General features: G+C 39.9%; 1 protein-coding gene across 3 annotated transcripts in view; it reads left to right on the top strand.

Annotated features, from left to right (window-relative positions):
* UGGT1 (UDP-glucose glycoprotein glucosyltransferase 1) overlaps positions 1 to 12,722 on the top strand; it is a 95,787-nt gene extending 83,065 nt beyond the window's left edge. For all 3 annotated transcript variants that reach the window (XM_084638479.1, XM_084638480.1, XM_084638478.1), the window contains 6 exons: positions 174 to 356; positions 1,515 to 1,675; positions 2,197 to 2,311; positions 4,971 to 5,087; positions 7,275 to 7,443; positions 8,481 to 12,722. In XM_084638479.1, coding sequence (XP_084494605.1) covers positions 174 to 356; positions 1,515 to 1,675; positions 2,197 to 2,311; positions 4,971 to 5,087; positions 7,275 to 7,443; positions 8,481 to 8,506 — 771 coding nt within the window. In that variant the 3' untranslated portion in view covers positions 8,507 to 12,722. The remainder of the gene's footprint in view (positions 1 to 173; positions 357 to 1,514; positions 1,676 to 2,196; positions 2,312 to 4,970; positions 5,088 to 7,274; positions 7,444 to 8,480) is intronic.
* Positions 12,723 to 21,290: the final 8,568 nt, after the last annotated feature.

Below are 21,290 nucleotides of genomic sequence, written 5' to 3'. Positions count from 1 at the left end.
TTGCTTAAAACAAAAAAACCTATTTAGAAAAAAAAATTGTGCTTTACCCAAAGGCTGCAAAGTCTCTTGGGCCTTTTCTTCTTTTTAAAAATTGTCTTTTCTTCTACCTGGTTTTGCTATAATGGGACAAACCCAGAAATGCAGTCGAGATAAAATAATTTTTCCCTCCCCAGGAGTTCATTCCATACATGGCAGAGAAATATAATTTCCAGTATGAGCTTGTCCAATACAAATGGCCCCGATGGCTTCACCAGCAAACAGAGAAACAGCGCATTATCTGGGGTTACAAGATCCTTTTTCTGGATGTGCTGTTCCCACTGGTGGTTGATAAATTCCTTTTTGTGGATGCTGATCAGGTAAGCTATCTGATGGCTTTGGGGTCACTGGCAGGAATTACAAGGTCAGCGTACGTGTAGTAAATGGAGTGAAATACAAAAACACCTATGTTAAAAGAACATTATGAAGGTTGCAAAGTAAAGCACTCAAAAGTTAGAAAATGTGGATATAACAAATAGAAAAGGATAGCACAAATCCTATCAGCAAGATAAGCAGCCATCACAGCACCCCAGGGGCCTACTTTTGTCAAGAGACAAAGTGGGCGAAATAATATCTTTTATTGGACTAACTTCTGTTGGTGGAAGGGACAAGCTTTCAGGCTTCACAGAGCGCTTCCTCATGTCTGGAGAAGGTAACGGGAGTGCCCAAACTAGATACAAGGTGGGACAGATTAAGCATAAGGGGTTCGCATCACTTAAAATGAAGTGGGCAATTAAGAGTTAATAGGCGGCAGGATGTGGTACAAATTGTTGTAATGAGCCACAAACCCAGTGTCTTTGTTAAGTCAATGGTTTTTAGCAAACTTATGATTTTAAATTCCCAGACTCATCTGTTGAAAACGTTGTACAGGTTTCATTTGAGGATGAGGACTGAGAGGTGAGATATAGAGTGATGGCTATGGGTATGTGTACACTGCAATTAGACACCTGCGGCTGGCCTGGGCCAGCTGACTTGGGCTTGGACTTAAGAGGCAGTTTAATCGTGGTGTAGATGTTTGGACTCAGGCTGGCGCTCGCGCGCTCGTACCGTCCCATCTCTCAGGGTCTGACAGCCTAGGCTCCAGCCTGAGCCTGAGCCAGCTGCCATGGGTCAGACACAGGTTTTTAATTGCAGTGTAGACATACCCTCAGTCAAGTTATTTGTAGGTACCATGACCTAGATACCAGATTCTCCTTTTATAGCTTTTATTCTAATTACCGAGTCTATTTTGGATTCTTTATATCTTTGTTACTTGAATGATGATGTGCATTATCCTATTCTGATTTGTGTGGGGCAGGGACTTTATCTTCATCCACTAATACAATGTAGAATGCACCGATAATAAGTAACCTTTCTCTAAATGCTTATTCAGCTTTGACTATAGAGTCTTCACCCACACCTCAAAAATAACTCCCCACGCCAGCTTTCCGAAGTCTGTGTCCATGCTAAACAAAATAATTTCCATTTCCCTTTGCTAGATTGTCCGCACAGACCTCAAAGAGTTAAGAGACTTCAATTTGGATGGTGCACCATATGGCTATACTCCATTCTGTGAAAGCCGTAAAGAGATGGATGGCTACAGGTTCTGGAAGTCAGGATACTGGGCAAGTCACTTGGCTGGAAGAAAATATCACATCAGGTATTGAAGAATTCAGTTTTACCAGATAGACTTTAGGGCTCGTTTGGTTTTTAAAGGAAAAAAAAAAAAAAAAAAGCAACTTGTGAAAAACTTGAAACAATACTTGCCATTGTTGCTAGCAAACTTTGGTTGAAGTGTATGTGTATACAATGAAATCAATGTCTGCTATGTGTTTGGAGGGTTTGCTCAATGCTTTCTTTTTCTGGGCTCCATCATGTAAGCTTGGGCAGCCTCTGAATTTCCACTTGACATATTAGGCTAGAGCATTTGCTGTAGCTTTTACAGATTAACTGAACGGATGTTAGTTGCCAGTAGATATATCTGGGTTAAATTTTGAAGGTAATGGGAAAAAATGGATAATGAGACAGCAATACGAGGATATTGTTTTTGAAGAATCCTTGAATTTATACATCACAACCTAGTTTTGTCTGGGAGGGTCCAAGATTACATTCTTTTTTAATTTTGTAAATGAATACATCAATCAGGCTTCATGTTATTAACAACCTGTTATTTGTGTTTAGTGCTCTATATGTTGTTGATCTGAAAAAGTTTAGGAAGATAGCTGCTGGAGACCGGCTCAGAGGACAATATCAAGGGCTGAGTCAAGATCCTAACAGTCTTTCCAACCTTGATCAGGTGTGTGTACTTTGGTTTTTAGTTTTTGCAGTTAGATGCTAGCTTTCAGATACTTAAGACTCTCTTGTCTTTAAATTCCTATCAAGGTCTATACCTTTTCTTCTTAAGGCAGCTCTGTTTAAAGATTGCACTTTAATCTGATGCTTAATTCAGAGATTTCTTCATTGGCTTAAAACTACCATGTGTTAGGCAATGTTGTTCTGAAGCCTTGAACCAGTCCCATGCCTCTACTTGGCTTCATCAGACACAGTGACAACTTTCTAGAGCAATAATGAGTGTTACCATTAATGCTGCAGCATATACAGTACATTGGATTCTCAGTTCTATAGAAGTTAGATGTGAGGTGAGTTCAAGGCAGAATACTATTTTAGCTTTACATGCGTTTTTCTTCTGGTCCGTTGTGTTTAATCTTTAACATTATTTTCATTGACTATTAGCTTTTCAGTATTTGGTAGAGATTTTAGTAAGGTTTCAAAAAAATGAAACCAAGCCTCATGAAATGGCATTGTGGAAGGTTCCCCAATAGGAACACTGTAGTCATTCTGTATTGAGTGTTTTAGATCTTCAGAGACTGCGTTGATTCTTAAAACTTTGGTTTCCCACTGAAGTCCTACATTACAAAAAAAAACACCAAACAATCACGCAATCATGAAATTCAAGTTTCCTTACTGCCTTGCAGATGGCTCTCAGTACAAGTTTAAGACACATCTCTGGGTGCGACAATTATCTCAGTGTCTGTTCACTCCTTGGCCTCTCAGTTGATACAGTCAACAAAACAATACCAAGTGTTATGGAGGCTTCTTTGGTATGGACGTCTTTCTCTTAGGAAGTGTCCTGAGACCACCATTCAATTCATTTTATATGATAATGAGAAGTTTTTAGATCTTAATGTTTGGTTACTACTAGCATTGACCAGATTGGAATTAGGGTTGTGGAGGTGAAAGTCTCTCTAACCCATTACCAATTTCTTGAGCTTTCCAGTCTGCCCTGGGTTTTCCTAGTTATAGGCCAAAGAAAGCTTTATGTATATTCAAATACTCATCTTTATTTATAATGTGCCATGTGCTAAACTGCATGTATGTTAGTGCATTGACTTTATGTATCTGAACTTTATACAATACAGTAACTCCTCACTTAGTCGTCCGAGTTAAAGTTGTTGCGTTATTATGTTGCTGATCAATTAGGGAACATACTCGTTTAAAGTTGAGCAATGCTCCCTTAAGATTGTTTGGCAGCTGCCTGCTTTATCCACTGCCTGCAGAAAGAGCAGCCCGTTGGAGCTAGCTGGTGGGAGCTTGGAACCAGGGTGGACCAGCAGCCCCCCATCAGCTCCCCGCTCTCCTAAGTTCCCTGTGTGGGCTGTCAATTGCCAGGCAGTTCAGCTGTCCCTCCCCCCCTGCCTTGGAGCTGCTCTGGGGAACCTCCCACTTCCTGTGTGGGTGGGGAGGGAGAATAAGGGTGCTAATGTCAGGGTGCCCCCTTTCCCCCACTCCTGTCCCCCGCTACTTTACCCTATTTCCACAGAGCAGGGGGTGGACGTGAAAGGGCTCATGATGGAGGGAGCTTGCTGGCAGCAGCTGCTGTCTCAACTTGCTGATCTACTTAAAAAGGCAATGTGATTCGAGTGGGGTCACCATACTTAAAAGGGCAATGTTTGTGTCTCTCTCTCTCTCTCTCTCACACATGGTGTGTCTCTGTCTCTCTCTTCCATGCTGTCTCCCCTCCCTCCATTACTGCTGCCTTGTAGAGTGTGAGGCTACATTAACAACAATGTGTTAACTCTTGAGGGCTCAGCTCAGTGCTAATTCATCATTTAGCAGTAAAGCATTCTCTGGGAAATATCTCACCTTCTGACATCACCACCTCAACCAAGCTTCACAATTATCATTGTTGTGTATAGTATTATTATATATAAAATATAGTCTTTTTATCTGGCAAAAAGTTTTCCCCTAGCACCTAATCCCTCCCTATTTACATTAATTCTTATGGGGAAATTAAGCGAAACAATGTTAAGTGAAATTAAGTGAAACAATGAAAAGTAGCATTTTTCAGGAACATAACTACAATGTTAGGCGAGGAGTTACTGTATTAGAATAATCTTGTGTGTAAGTTACCAATGTTTCCATTAGTGTTACTAGTCAGTGGGACTGTTGGACAGAGTATTTGTGCTGTTCTAGTGCCATGGGACCATTGCTCTGTCTTCTAAACAACTGTACAAGCACCAAGAGGCATCTATTGTTAATATCTCTTAAGAAAATAGCCATTTGAGCTAGTCCAGTGCACCAATGAGCATTTAATAGTTGAATTTATATCCCGTTATCAGATGGAGTTAAAACCTCACATATGCTGACTTCACAAAACAATAAGTGAATTGAAATTTAATTTTGAATACTGAACTCTAAAATTGGTAACTGTTTGTTGAAACAGTCTGGGGTTCTGGTGTTCTCCAGAGAATCTAACTTTTTTAGATTTTGTTTAGGCAATGTTATCATTCATCTTTCACTCACTGGAAAACCCCTGTTTTTTTTCTTGGGTGTAAAGTACATTCTGCTCTACAGGTTAGGATTTCTCAGAGGGCATCCCTTGGTAATTCTAAAGGTAAATGATTTTTTCCTCTCGCTGTTGTAGATACCACTAATACATTTTGTCCTTCAAACAGGATTTGCCCAACAACATGATCCATCAGGTACCCATTAAATCACTACCCCAGGAGTGGCTTTGGTGTGAAACATGGTGTGATGATTCTTCAAAGAAGAGAGCAAAAACTATTGATCTGGTAAGCTCATAAGTAGATTTAAATTGGTTTACACATTAGCGTATTGTTGTGTAATAGAGCTATTAGCATTACCCTTTGGTAACTGATCAAAAAGTAGAAATCGCTTGGGCTGATGTATTCACCTTTCACAAAAATGTATTGGTTGCATCCCTGAGTCACACACAGCAGGGAGAGAGGCCTTTCCGCAGTTGAACTGAGTACGTGCCCCCTCTCTTCCCACCTTCTTTCCATAGACCTGTTGGGCCAGGCTAAATTTAACCTGAGGATTGTGGGCGGAGGCGGTGAATCAAAGTTTTCCTTCTCCTAGGTAGGCTTCCCTCCCAGACGGAAGAGTCCCATCTCCCCTGAGCTGTCTGGTTATTTTTAAAGGGTGCCAGATACCCACTTGTCAAGGCTGATTCCCCACTCCGGCACTTCAAGTGCAGAAGGTGGGGGCCCGCAAGGATTTTTAAAAATTAATATTTGCCATTCCAGGCTTGTATTAAACTCCCAAGGTTACAGCTTTTTTCTGACCTTGGCTTGGTAAACGCTGCCACCACCCAAATGCAAAATCCCTTTTTGAAACCAGAAAGGCGCACTTGGGAATTCCTTCCTGTAGGGTACCCACAAGCCCTTTCAACCCCCATCTGGGGAAGAGCTGAGAAAAAAACTCAAAGGAAATCTGCTGTTGCCACCAGCTAATTTAACAACATATGCACGAACCTCTTAGGACACCAAAAATCCAATCCTGTTCTTAAAACAAAAAAGAGAGAAAGAAAATACATCTGGAACTTAGGCTTTTGCTAGATTTTCAAAGAGCAATTCCAAAAATTAAGCACCCAAAATAGCTTTCTTGGGAGTTCAGATTAAAGGTTACAAGCAAACAAAAGCATCTGGTGTTAGTACAGAGGAGTCCACTAGCCATAAGAAATAAACAGAAATAAACCTAATTGCGTCTTTCTAAACATTCCTGATCTACTTACACATTTGGGGGTTCCAAATAAGTAGTTCTAGGTATGATCTGATGATCTATGATCATACCTGGCTTAAAGCTTCTCATAGCATGATTGCTCTCTATTCCCCTCTTTCCCGGAGAGCCACAACACAGAGACAAAGGGAAGTTTTTTCCCAATTTTAAAAAGTTCTAACCCTCCCATTGGTACTTTTGGTCAGGTGCCTACTCCTTTCCTTTTACCTGTGGGCTTGTTAACCCTTTACAGGTAAAGCAAAGTAGAGAACAGCCACCAAGAGGGACTTTGTAGCTGGCTGGGTGTCCATAAAAGGGTGCGATCTCCCCCCCCCTCCCCATTTATCACACCATCTTTTGGTAAAAACACCTCTGCCACGTGAAGGCAAGTGATGGGAAGTTTGACTGCCAGAGGCTATCAGATAGTGGCCATTTCTAGACATTTTATAGGTGTTGGGAGCTCATCCCTGGCCATAACAGCCTTTTAGGGAGGTCCTATGGGTATCTGAGCACTAAAAAGAGTTACACAAAAGAACAGATTTTGAAATGAAACCATTAGGATGGAAGTCAGTTGTGATGTGACTGACAAAATCCAAGAAGCGCTACTTCAGACACAGGTAGAAGATTAATGAAGCTATGGTGGGAGAAGCCAGTAAGAAAGAGACCCCAAGGAAAACCGAGGAAGTGATGGATTGCATTATAGAGGGCAAATAGGTGGATTATAGTGCTGTCTTGAACAGGTGAAGATGAACAGAGAGCTTGCATGACGAACTGACCCCAGAAGATGGAGATGATAGCACTTCCCAACCTCCCAGGGGTGTTGTGTGAGGCTGGCAAATACTATGGCGATGAGGGCCATATATGTACCTTACATAGATTCTCCATGTCTTCCGAACCAGCAGTTTTGTCTTTTTGCATTTTGCAAGCATTCATTTGCTTCTTCCTCCTGTATTGGCTAACCACAGCAGCAATTTTAGCATGAGTTGGGAATAGACTTTAACCTGTACTCCCTCCAGCAACTATGAGAGATGCTGCAGTAAGAAGGGCTTTCCTTTCAGTTGGTCATTGATGATAGTGAAATTAAAACTACTCTAATTCAGTAGAAAGTGTTCCCCATATTCAGTTTTCTTTTAAGGTCAGGCAAATTTGAAGCTTGAAAATACTTACGTGAACACAGACTTATCTTTTCTGCATGTATGCAAAGGTCATCTGTCTCAAAAATGAACTGGTTTCATTTGCAGTGTAATAATCCAATGACCAAAGAGCCCAAGCTTCAAGCAGCTGTGCGCATTGTCCCAGAGTGGCAGGACTATGATCAAGAAATTAAACAGCTACACAGTGGTTTCCAGAAAGAGAAAGAATCAGGAACCCTTACTACAACAGATGGGATGAAACAGCAAAACAGAAAAGGTAAATTATATAGTCTCCCATTTAGAAAAATGGCTTTATTGAAACTAAAAGTTTGCTGCCCTCACAGTGCATATACATAGTGTGTAATGGTATTCTGGTGAATTTCTTTCCAGCTGTTGGAAAATAGTTCATGCTTGACCATTTTAATGCAAGTGTATGTCCTCATACCATGCAAAAGATAACTGTCACTGTATGCTGGCGTGACTGTCTTTTTATTTGGGTTTAGTGGAAGAGTCCACTGTAGATGAGAAGAGTTGTTTATTGGCCCATTCCTTGACAAATGCCTTAACAGAATCCAGGCTAAACAAAGTGCCTCGCAGTTCTGTGAATTGAACAGAATGGGAATTTTTCAGAAGTTGAATATCATCCTTACTACGGGGAAATGTTTGGCTGAACGCAGACTTCAGTGTACCATTGCATAGTCTCAGTTTTCAGCAGTTGGTGCACTTGCACCAGTGTAGACAATGGCTTAAGCGCTCATGTAGGCAGAACTAAACCGTTTTCAACACTGTCAAGAAGGCCTTCATCACTCTCCATTTTAACTAAATTATTTGTGAAGCCTATCTGCAATACATGCCTCTACATGCTTTGGAATGTATTTTGAATAGTGGTAATATATAGTTTATATAGTACATTTCTAGTCATCATTAGCACTTTGCAAATATTAGTTAAGAAATGTACTTGAGAGCAGATTTAAAATTTGGGCATCATTTTGACCACAAAAACAAGAGCATATATGAAGAGAATGGTTTGGTGGGGATTCATGAACAGAAGGACAGATCTTAAGGCTGGGTGAAGGTTCATAAATTTGGGCCTGCCTCTTAATTTTTCAACAATTGAAGAAAAATGTAATTCAAACAAAGGTCAAGAGGATTACTGTGTACAGACTGTCCTTTCAATTCACAAGGGATTCATGTCTGTAATTCTGTTCTGAGAGAACAATCCAGGGGCTTGTAAAGCCAGTTTCACACAAACACACACAGTTCAAACCCAACCTGGAAATGTGATTTTCATCCTATTTTTTTTCTTTTCCACAGATCTAGGTGCACACGTGGAATTATGATCCTTGGGGGAAAATGAAGTTAGACTGATTCCATAGACCATTTTTATATCAAATGCTAGTTTTTTTTCCAGTACGTCTGCAAAACTGCTGAATAATTGAATGGGATGATGATGTATGCGTGTTTTACTTGCCTTTGGGTTGATTTCTGCATATGAAATAGGATCAAGGTTACTGTTTTTGCACCTGTGTGGGGAGATGAAAGTGCTCACTCAGAGTGTAGAATTTCAGTAACAGAAGTTCGAAGTACATTGAAAAGCAGCAGGTCTGTTCATCTAGCTGTTGCCACATACAACCAATGCTGGCCATGATTCTATTAGCCACAGATATCTTACTCAGTGAGCGGTGGGACAGCAATAGCATGAGTCCTTACCTCAAATGAGTGTTTTGAGATGGAGCTAGTTTTTCCAGGCTACGCTATCCTTGGAACCATGCCTTGAACTGGTCTAATGTTGGAACTGCAATTTTCAGATGGTCCATCTTCTACAAGGCTCTGTTCATTATGCCACTGATTCTGTTACAGAACAGCAGTTTCATTATTTAAATTGAGACAGCATCTGTTTCCTCACTTTTGAAGAGTTCGTTCAGTGCAAAGCTACCCACACCACTTAAAAGCAAACATTCACTTGTAGCTGTATATGCTAACAAGGTTAACAATACTTTGCAACTGATAAAAAATCAAGATTTTTTTTTCTGACTTGCCCTTTCCTCCTAAATTTATTTAAAAGTGCCCTGTTTCTCCTTCTACACTCTTCAAAGTTTTTAAACAAATCTGTAGGGCATTAATACTGCTGTGGTTCATTGTTTTATAAATGTTTTTGCTGTTTATGAAAATCTGTGGAAGTTTTTGATCATGTAAATTTCATTTTTCTTCCAACACAAGATGTCACATCAATAAAACCTTAGAGTTCTTAGGGCTTTGTGTTAGTCCTCACATTCAACCCTCTCTTTCCTTTGATCTTCTTGGTCCTCCTTACTGTGGAACACAATAATGGTTTCCTTGTTTGCACACATTTTTTAGTTGCTTTGATGCAATAAGTTTAATTTAAGTGCGCAGAACAGAAAACATTTTTCTCCGAGTAACTGCATCTTTTGAGGATTAGTGTCCTTAGTTTCTTCAGCTGTAAATTTTCTAATATCTCTTTCAGGTATTAATTTTAAAACAAGCCATGGCAGTAGTTCTGCCGCAAGAGCACACTTATAAAGTCAATTACTGTCTACTCAGGTACAGTGTGTGTACATTTTACCACTGCAGGTAATTGTGAAATATATTATCAAAACAGAAGTTCCTTTAAGAGAATGTTGGTAAGATAAGTTGAGCAATTTGGTTTGTAATGAGATAGCACTATACCTTTGTCCAGAACACCGTGGAGATGGAAATCCAAGCCCTTCATCCAAGATGAAGAAAAGTCTCCATATTTTATATTTCAACAGCATTGAAAGAGCTAGGTCTCCCTTTTCAAAAATATGCCTTTTGTGAGCGCCTGTAGATACAGCAATTGTCTATGGTGTGTGTTTTTGGTTTTGTTTTATTTTTTTAAGAAACAGGCCTCTAGCAATTCTGGCCAAGATGATGGGTTTCTGTGTTAGTCTTAGTTTAGCTTTCAGTGTTTTCTTTTTAAAGGTGTATATAATATAAGCCTACTCCAAATGTCAATATTTGAGGTAGGTAATTCTCTGAAATCTGCTTTGAAGTAGAAAGTGGCTCAAATAACCCTAAATTTGTGTATAGAACTCAATGTATCTTGTGACTGAAGGGACAGATTTATTTTTGGAGGGAAGAGGTTTTTAGTTTTGCTTACTTTTAAAAAAAAGTATCCATTTTTCCCCACCACTGATTCATTTTGAACACCACCTCCTGCATCCTATCCAGCTTTAGAACCAGGGAAGTTGTTCATAGCATTCTCCTGAGTGCTGGACAGAAGGGAAAATGGCTCCCTATGTCCCCTTTCCATCTGCACACAGCAGGATTCAGCCCTAAGGGCTGTTGCATTGTACAAGTGGGATTGAGTTTTATATACATTAAATTTAAGGATGTAAAAATTAGTGTAACTCCCTTGAGCCCTTTGTATCCCAGTACTTACACATACCCAGAGTGCCTCAGCCTACTACTAATTGATACAATGTGTGTTGCTTACATGGCAGACAGTTATATTGCACAGGCACTTTTAGGAGATCTCAATCCCCAAAGTGGCAGTTTAGCACTAGTACAATAGAGGCAACGCCTCTCTCGTGATCAAAGCCATGCTCTGCAGGTGAGTGGGAGAGGGTTTCATCAACCAGAGATTCAGTTCAAATTCCATCATGTCTGCATAACACAGCATATGTTCATATTGTCTATCCAGCAGCTCTTAATGCACTACTCAGATACTTAAATTATCATTGTCAGAGCTATAGTAATCAAGGCTGGAAAATGAGATGGTTTTTAAACTCATTCCAGTGTAAATTTAATCTAGTTTTATACATTATGACTTTCTTTCTTCCAATAAAAAGATCAGAAGCCCAAGTACCACAGGTGCTAATAGGACCCTCCAGCAACTTAAAACTAAGATTCTTTCCCAGGATTCTGAACAGAATGCAACCATGTATGCGAACTTCAAATTTTTGCTTGTGAAAGCCTTCAACATTTACTACAAAATCTAATAGCCTGACTCTTACAAGGATTACCCAGTTTCAGCTACTGACACTTCATGACACTAAATATACACAGTGACTGGGACCAAAGAAGAGAGATTTAGTCCACTGTTTTAAAAATATATATATATATCCATCCAAGCTTCCAAGGAGGGAAATAAGAGAGCACACATTCTGTAAATGACTGTTGTCCATGCTGCACAAATTCTATGAATGTAATCAGAGGCTTGAGGGTAAATGATAAAAGAAATGTAGTCCAGTATGTGGGTCTGTTTGTGAACAAGACTTCATTACCAGTACCTGCACACAGTCAAGCTGGGTATTTATTTTTGAACCACTCACTCTTCAGTTACAGACTTGGGCTGTCTGTTATTTTTTGAAGTGAGTGCCCTAGGAGGAGCATGATTTGAAGACAAAAACAGTAAATTCTTGAAATACTTATAGTTAATGAGGTGTGAAGTATAAAATTGCTATATAAATCAACTTGAATTTAGTAACTTGGAAAGCTATTAAATTGGCCAAAGTTATTGAGATAGTTTTACATTCCTTCTGCTTGATAAAGATTATTCTCTTCCATGCAACTAAATCTGGGTCTGATTTAGAGGAAAAACTTTGTCAGTCACCTGGAAGCAAGTCATAATCAGGAATGAGCTGACTGAGAAACTACTCTTACTAAGAGAGTCTGCAATTCTTTTGCAGTACATTTCAAAAGTTCTGTACCTATTCTGATAGTCACAATACATGAAGTATGTGTGCCAGCCACAGTCTGAATATGAAATTCTCCAGCTATATTTAGAATACAACCCTGCCTCTTTCTGTAACTATAGTTGTTGCAGGTGAGACAAAGTAGAGCAAAGTATTCACCTTCTCTCAGAACTACAAGAAGCAGTCCCATCAGAGAATATTGTTATTTTGCAAAAAGTTGGATCCAGGGAACAAGTCTTACCCTCTGAACTCCTACAACAGAATCTTAATTTTACTTAAGTAGAGCTGTTTCTGAGCCAATTGGCTGGGACTGTACTCCAGGGATAATTGTGACATGTTGCTAAAATGTGATTGAAGCTGGTATCAAATTCTGGGTCCCCGTGCTGCGAAGGGCACAAAAAAGCCACTATGCCGTTCCAAATCCTTTAAGTAAAGCAAGCCTCTAAAACACAATTGTGATGTTTATTTCTATGACCATTGCCCTATGGACATCAGTGAGAAATGGGTTACAGTTTTCTTTCAAAGGAAGCTTCGACTACCCTTCTATTCCAAAATAAAAAAATAGAAATGGTGGAGAAGTGTAAAATAAATTCTTGACGAGCTTTGTACTCAGCTACTGGGACTTGGGGGAAGCGTGAGAAAGGACATTGACAAAGGAAAGAATCCATCAAAGATTTTAAGAAACCTAGATACCTTTTCCCATATTCAATTCCCTGTAATCCTGTTCAACACCATGCAGAGTAAAGATGCTGATACTTATTGATGTGAGTGTGGGAGTTTTAAATGTCACCTGAACTGAAATTACAATGACTTTCCCAGTACTGTGATTAAAAAAAAATCTGTTCAACACAATAAATGTTTTTCCTCTCTTCTGTAATAACTGGTCTGTTATGTCAGATCTCCCTGTTTCTTGAGTTCATTAATAGGGCTACTGAAATACATATATGTACTGCTTGTTTAAGTCACTTATTTTGGTTTTCATATTTGTGTTGTGGAAAATATTTGGTAATTTTTAGAGGCTTCTAAACTGTAATGGCTATAACTGCCGGCTCATCCAAGCCTAAGCAGTTGAAGTCAAGGAGCCTGGCTTTACACGTTTTTATATCTATTTAGTTGCTTAAAGTTAGACACCTATATAAGTAGTCTGACGTTATTCCTCCAGAAGATGCTGAGCATCCACAACTGTCATTAACTTCCAAAGGATTGCTCGGTGCTCATCTTTGAAAAATTAGACCATTTATTTAGATGCCTACAAACAGATTTGGAAGACTAACTTTAGGCACCTCAGTTTGAAAATTTTGGCCATATATTATATACACCATGATTGATTGTGTATGCACAACAGAGCTCTGTGCACTACTTTATATTAACACACCAAACATTCAGAATTTATTTTATTGTCTAAGGTAACTGGCAGGCAGATCTTGATTACAAGTGACCTCTCTCTCTATATATATTTTAAAGGTCATATATGTGTGATTTAAACCAGCAGACAGCTGTTTAATAGAACAGTGAGTGCGGCACCTACATGGGTATGAGTAACTGAATGCATTCAGTGCCAGAAAGTGCACAATTGCAAAAGGAATTTCCAGCAAGGCCTCCCGCTCCCATCAATAATCAGAGCCAACCCTTCCATTAGAGGGTTTCTCTGTGTACTTCATATTAATATGGGAGTGTCCACATTAATCATGGGCAGGGAAGCAGTGAAAGGTGTAATGGACCATCACCTGGAGTCATGTTTTGATGTCTCATGGCACGAAATAAATACAACTGCAGCACAAGCCTGTCATAGACTCAAAAGGTCAGTTTGACAATGCAGCTCATACTACATCTTGATACCTCTTGGCTGAAATTCTGGTCAGTTACACTGGTGTAAGCTTGGAGTAACACCAGAGGATTTGGATTACTCACATTTCTCTGTAACATCTCTCACTCTTGAGGTCAGTTGCCATGAATTCAGTCTACAGTCCTGCGGATCTTTCTGGGGTGCTGGAACAATTTGTATAGTTGGGATGCTGAGAGCCATTGAACCAAACTGTAAACCCTGTTATGTAATGGAATCCACTTCCAGCCAAGGGGTGCAGCAGCCTCTGTGGGTTCTTTTGAACTCTGCAATGCTATTAGATGGAAAAATAGATCACCTTCCATCCACACCTGCCTATAACATTGCATCCTTTGCTAGCCACAGTATTCACAACTTGTAAGTTTTGGAATTTATAAACACAGTTATATTTAGGAACAAAGCCACACATTCTGAAAAAGCTACAACTAGTACCGAAATCTGACTAGTTATTCATAACACAGGTTGCCATGAACATATCATTTCTCTGCTCCTCATAATTAGCCCAGGTTAAGCACTTTCTTCGGATATTCCAGGCCCTCCATAGCATTAGGCCTTTGATATGAGAGAAGTTCCATCTATCTCCATGATTATGACTTCCCTTGATAGTTATGTACAATATGAAAGTAACATTAAAACAAAAACAACGAGCTGGCATCTTAAAGACTAACAGATTTGTTTGGGCATAAGCTTTTGTGGGTAAAAAACCCACTTCTTCAGATGCATAGAGTGAAAATTACAGATACAGGCATAAATATACTGACACATGAAGAGAAGGGAGTTACTTTACAAGTGGAGAACAGGGCAAATTCAATGTTAAAAAAAATTCCCACCATTACTAACAGTGCTGAAAAAACTGATGGAACCAGAGAACCCTTTGTTCTAGGAGGCACAAGAGTGGCGATTGTTTTTGTTAAACCCCTTTATGTAGATGTTGCCTTTGTTTCTTGATCCTATCAAGTCTCCCTAGAATGTGCCTTTATCCTATTTACCATTAGTGCATCATTAACAAGACAGAATGAATAATCAGTCAATTAATTAACCATATTATGAGAATCCCTGAAGGGTTAAAATGAACTAATCCCAAATATAGACAAATGACAATACTCAGGGTGCCCTTGAAAGCAGGACTCACCAAACTGGAGATGGAGAGATCCCTTGTGAGTCAATCTTCTCAGACAAATTTTAAGAAATTTCATGACAGTCATCATCTTGGACTGAGTCTCCAGCAGGGATAGACACTGCTGTGAATCCATACCGGCATTTAAGAATCTGGAAACAAAACAGAATATGTATAAATCCTCACTGTGATTTCTGGATGGTGCAAGTTTCCTGTCGTGTTAGCATACAGCTAGCCAGGATAACCTGTCCTAAATCTACCATGATAGAATGCTGCCAGCTGCCAGGCCACATTGATACCATCTGATGGCTGTTTGGTGTCTTATGTTGCAGGAGTTAGTGCTTTCAGTCCTGTTCCTAGCCCACAGGTAGTGTCAACCATTGGCACGAATAATAATCCATAGCACTTCCTACGGGAGAGCTTCACTGGGCTTTGCAAAATGAGGACTGATTCATTCCTCACCACACCTCTGAGAGATAGGTAACTATTTTCCCTGTTTTTCAGGCAGGGAAGCAGAGAGAGAGAATGGGGGACTTGGCAACAGTCAAAAAGGACTCAACACTCCTGACTCCCAGTCCTAGGTCTTCAGCATGAGACCCCCCACAGCTGGCACCTTAGCTTTAGTATCATCAGTTAGATGAAGGGTAGAATGGGAGAGCAGATCCAGCTATGCTCTCACCCCAGAGGTTGTCGCTGCAGCATAGGGTTAGGGCACATTACTTCCCCATCCTCTGAATTAAAGCCCATTGCGACTGCTATGCACTAGCCTTTAAAACAGTGTGACTGTGAACACCTCACATTTTCAAACTCCCATCCTAGGTACAGCATGTTCCATTTGATTCCCCAAACCGGCTTGCCCAGTTTCCCCATACCAAGTTTGTACCTCTGCCCTCCTGCCCCACACTGTAGAAAAGTATGTTTACTGAATTTGGAATTACACACGGGAAAGAAGCAGGTCTCAGAACTGCACCTTCTGGGTTCCAGAGATAGTTCTGCCACTGGCTCATTCACATCCTTAGGCAAGTCTTTTAACCTGTACACCTCAAGTTAACCAGCTGCAAAAATGGCTGCAGTAACAGCTGCCTCAGGGAAGGGTATTGTGAGAAGTTGTGCTTGTAAGAGATTTTCAGATATTAGGGTGAAAGTTGCTATGTAAGTGCACAGTAATAAAAATGTCATCTCAGGTAAAAATTGCTAGTGTCATTTGGCTGAGTTATTTCTCACTCCACAGTAAGGTGAACAAGGATTGATGCCATTGACAGCAGCTGCAGAAGAGCCATGCCTGTACGCCTTAGTGATGGAACAGAAACGAAGATCTAGAAGAAGCAGTAACACTATCTTCTCCCCAACCCTATCATCCAAAAGAACCTTGCAGTTACCCATACATTTGTCACCTCCCACAATTAATACACAGCACCACAGTATCTCTCCTCAGCAACACAGCCTACTGCAAGCACATCATGCCTGCCCTCCACCTTTTACACTGGCTTTCCATAGAATATGAAGCCAAGGTTCTCAGTGGCCTGGGCTCAGGCGCTCTAAAAGTTAGTGGTCAACAACTCTGCTCCGCTGGCACAATGGAACTCTTTACAATAAGGATAAATCTCATCTGTGCAGGAAACGGAGCTCTCAGAAGTTGGTCTGAGGCTGTGGAATTAACTCCCCCAGGAACTAAAGGTACGTCTACACCAATGGTTCTCAGAGATACATGTACCCCTGGGGGTACGCAGAGGTCTTCCAGGGGGTACATCAAGTCATCTAGATATTTGCTTAGTTTTACAACAGACTACATTAAAAAAACTAGCAAAGTCAGTACAAACTAAAATTCCATAGACAATGACTGGTTTATACTGCTCTATATACTATACACTGAAATGTAAGCACAATATTTATATTCCAATTGATTTATTTTATAATTGTATGGTAAAAATGAGAAAGTCAGAAATTTCTCAGTAATAGCGTGGCTGACACTTCTGTATTTTTGTCTGATTTTGTAAGCAAGTAGTTTTGAAATGAAACTTGGGGGTACGTAAGACAAATCAGACTCCTGAAAGGAGTAGAGTAGTCAGGAAAGGTTGAGAGTGACTCGTCCACACTACAAGTGCTAAAGCTGCAGTCTAGACACTTGATACAGCGCCAGAAGGGGTTTTTCTATCACTACAGTAAATCCACACACTCAAGAGGCGGTAGCTAGGTCAATGGAATAATTCTTCTGTCAACCTAGCGCTGTCTACACCTGGGCTTAGGTAAGTTTAACTACATCTCTCCGTTAATTTTGCACACTCCTGAGCAACATAGCTAGGTCGACCTTAGTTTTAGGTGTAGACCAAGCCTACGTACCATCACAAACCTCATCACTTTTTGCTCTAAGCACGAGATGCACTTTTTCAACTTGCCTCCTGCCACGGAGCAGAGTGTACATAATTTAAAAAAACCCCAAAAGCAAAATCTTACCAAAATAAAAAATTATACTTCACACACAACCCTCTGTGGGAAGAGGATGAGGGTGAAAGAACAACCCACACATAACAGATGTTAGTCTTGTTGCTTGATACACTACTAGGAGCCTGTAGAAGAACCTATGCAGAATATATAAGTATATCAAATAGACACAGCAACTGAAATGAGCTGCAGAAGCAGAAATCCTCTTTGCTGGTTAAGAGCATTAGAATTCATCTGAGTGTGTTATTTACCTATTGCATATGCTATAACATCCATTACCACAGCATTTAAGGCTCTAGTCTTGCACCCTGATCTACTGGGAGCAGACCTGTGCTTATGTAAAGCCCCATTATTTCAATGGGACTTCATGTGTGCATACCGATTCATCCCCACCAATCAGTTTGCAAGATTGGGGCTGTAGGCCTGAACAGGTAAATTAGAGCTACATGACCAGATCATAGCCAACTTCACAGCTGATTCCACTCTTCACCCTTTCTAAGTTCTTACTTCTTTTAACATCTCAAAACCAAAACTTATCCATTGCTCAACTTGTTCATTCTGGCCTGAATTCCTGCTCAGATTTCCTTCTTTTGTGGCATTGCCTAACCTCTCTAGAGTGATTTGGATTCATGGTAGTGGGGTTCCAAGTGTAATACAATGCCCTACGATGGGTAGAGGGAATCAAACCCAGGACCTCTAGATCTGAATTAGAGTTAGAAGGCTATACAGACCCAATCCTCTTTGTGATCCAGCCACTAGAGGTGGATAGAGAGCAACACTGTAAATAAGGCAGCGTTACACAAGAACTAGCCCCTCAACCTATAGCTGCTATGGTAGTCTGACAGTTAAGAGACAAAGGGTGACTGATCACTTACTCTAAATTTAATTTTCCCATTTCCATTTTTTAGCTAGCAGCTACAGTATAACTATTCCAGTGTCTACATGGCCAGCCCATAGGAAAATTCCCTCTTCTATTAGCATTTGTTTTGCTCTCGTGTTCTCAGCCACATAGCTGTATTTATCCAATCACAAGTATTACTGGCAGATTATGCACTCAGGGCTGGATTACCCAATAGGCAGACTAAGCACGTGCTTAGGGCACCAGCAAAGCAGGGAGCACCAAAAAAAAGAGATTTTTTTTGAAAAAATTTGATATTTGATATTTCAAAAAAAGCATCGAAGTAGTCATCATGGGAAAAATCAGAACTTTGTTAGACTTCCTTACATTCTACTACACACTCTTTCCCGTTTTTCTGTTCTCTTTTTATTACTTATCCTCACCTAAACCAGGGGGACGCCTACTAACGTAGACCGAAATAATGCGAGGAAATCAGATCCTGTCATGTATTGCAATAAATTTATGTTTTATTATCGATATATTCTTCTGAGTTATACGTACTTGATTTGTTTTTTTTTCCTTTCACACACACACACACACACACACACACATATATGAATGAAAGGAAAAAAACATATATATATACACACACACATATATACACACACCCACATACATAAAATAGTGTACGTTGTATAATTTGTTTGTTTTTTTTAAGTTCAGATAACTGAGATAAGGGGCAGGATGAAACGTAACCAACTGAGTGGAGCACAGAAACGTAAACTGACAGAAGAAAAGAAACAAAACACTAGCGAAATTTTCCTAAATCTTCCAAAGCTGACATCATTTTTCAAAGTGAATCCATCACAAGCAGCATCTTCTCTCAGTAGCACAGACATTGTTCCAAAACCTGTAGGTGTTTCAGAGACTGACCCTTCTTCTATTGGTGAAACAAACACCATTCCAGAACATGTGGATGTGTTAGAGACTGTAACTGATCATCCTACTCCTGGTGGTAAAACGGACATTGTTCTAGAAGGTGTGGATGTGTCAGAGACTGAACCTGCTCATGCTGTAAATAATAGGAGAAAAGATCCTGGTATGTGGGTTGATTTCAGTACTGATGATGTCGCTTACTGGATAGATCGTGGACCAAATGACTGTCAACACCACACTGGGCCATTTGAGAAATCACGTTGGACTTTTACCAATGGCAAACAAACGAGATATTGTCCACAAAAAGCAGCTTTTAGAACAGAACAAATATGCCATATTCATACCATGTGCTGCATTCTCTCTCAGTCTTGTTGGTCGCGGTGCTGTTGATTGTTGTCTGGTGGCAGTAAGTTTTTTCTCAACAGTCCAGTTACTTTATACATTTTTCTCTGCCTCAACACACCGATGGGCAGTTCTTAAAACATATTTGCGCAATGATCGTGTGTCGAAATCTCTTTCTAATACTCGCTGGGAGGTACATGCAGTGGCAAAAAGTGCAATTCTGGAGTCCTATTCAACGTAGAAAGTATAGCTGAAGACCAATCACAAAGGGAGAAACTATACGAGAGGCAGAAAACATTGCAAACAAGATGCAAGGACTAGAGTTTGTATTCATGTTGACCATGTGGAATGAAATTTTACAACACATTTACCACACAAGTCAAGCTCTCCAAGAAAAAAATTGGATTTGAAAACATGTGCAGACCTCTGTCAATCATTAGCAGACCACTTACAGACTTTGAGGAATGATTTTGAAAGATTTTAAGACATATCAAAAGATATCTTGCCTGAAACTAACTACAAAGAAGCCCAGTCCCTCAAGTGAATCAGGAAAAAACAAACAAGTGATAGCAGTGCAATAGAAATAGCATTGAATCCAAGAGACAAATTTCACGTATCTACTTACTACGCTATAATTGATACACTTGAAGCTCATATGAAGAGGAGAGGTGAAGTGTACAAAGAAGTATCAAGTAGATTTTCTTTTCTAAATGATAGGGACTTATCTGACAAACAATATTCACAAGGTTCCCAAAAGCTAGTTGACTCATACCCTGTTGACTGGAACATGAATCTCTGTGGAGAAGTACAGCAGTTCCACTGTTATATGCGCACAAAGTTTAATGAAACAGGAACAATGAAATTCAGACATATTGATCTTCATGACACAACACTGAAAGACGGAATACAATGTGTATTTCCAAATGTAGAGATCACACTAAGTAATCATCAATGTTAGAAAAATACGAACTGCTCCGCAGAACGCTCTTTTTCTCAGCTGAAAAGAATAAAAAGAACAACAATGTGTCAAGACAGACTTGATTCATTTTCCCTGTTGGGTACGGAAGTGGACATGCTTCGTCAAGTCAGCTTCGAAGAACTTATCCAGAATTTTGCAATCAGAAAATCTAGAAAGAAGTTATTTTAATTTCAGCATAAATGTAAGTTTTGTGTAATTTCGAAAAATAAAATTTTATTTTATGGTATAATATTGTTTTTATTTTAAATTACATATGGGGGGGCACCATAATGTTTTCAGTGTTTAGGGCCTCTTAAGGTCTTAATCCGGCCCTGTATGCACTCCATCTGTTTTGATCTTTGAAGATAATTAAAGTCCCCCTCTCCCCCCCACTTCTGTCTGCTACATGTGTGCCAGCTGCTCATTGACAAATTCCTTTGAATTATCCAGATTCCAATCAGGAAACTCAAGCAAAATTGTTTCTGACTACTGGGGTTTATTGTTGACTGGACTTTATTAGGATCATTGCTCAGGCATATTGCTCTGTGCTTTGAACACAGTGAAGTTGTTCCCTATTAACCTAACTTTGGGAGCGTGGGGAAATGAAAAATATTTCCTCTGTGTAAGGGCTAGTAATAAATAATCTCAGGTATATTTTATAAATGGCAGTTAGGGCCAGCCAGCCATCTCACCTGGGGGCAGCCCCAGAGGCAGATGGTAACCAAACAGCCTTCCAAAAAATAAGCACAAGCACAGAGATGTCTGGTATCTTTTGAAACTAGTGCGTGGTCTTCCCATTTCATTATCCAGTGCTCTCATTACAACTCTTTTAAAAACCAAACAATTTTTGACTGAAAATAGTGACCAGTTCAGTGCAATACTCTGTGCTCAGTCAACAAGTGTCCACCATCTAGGAAGCTACCATTAGTTACGACTGGCAATAGGACCCTAATAATGATCCGGGCATAACTA

Source organism: Lepidochelys olivacea (assembly GCF_965140295.1).
Source record: "Lepidochelys olivacea isolate rLepOli2 genome assembly, chromosome: 9".
NCBI classification, from domain to species: Eukaryota; Metazoa; Chordata; order Testudines; family Cheloniidae; genus Lepidochelys; species Lepidochelys olivacea.
Note: the sequence above shows the minus strand (reverse complement) of the source record. Positions and strands in the feature narration are given on the sequence as shown.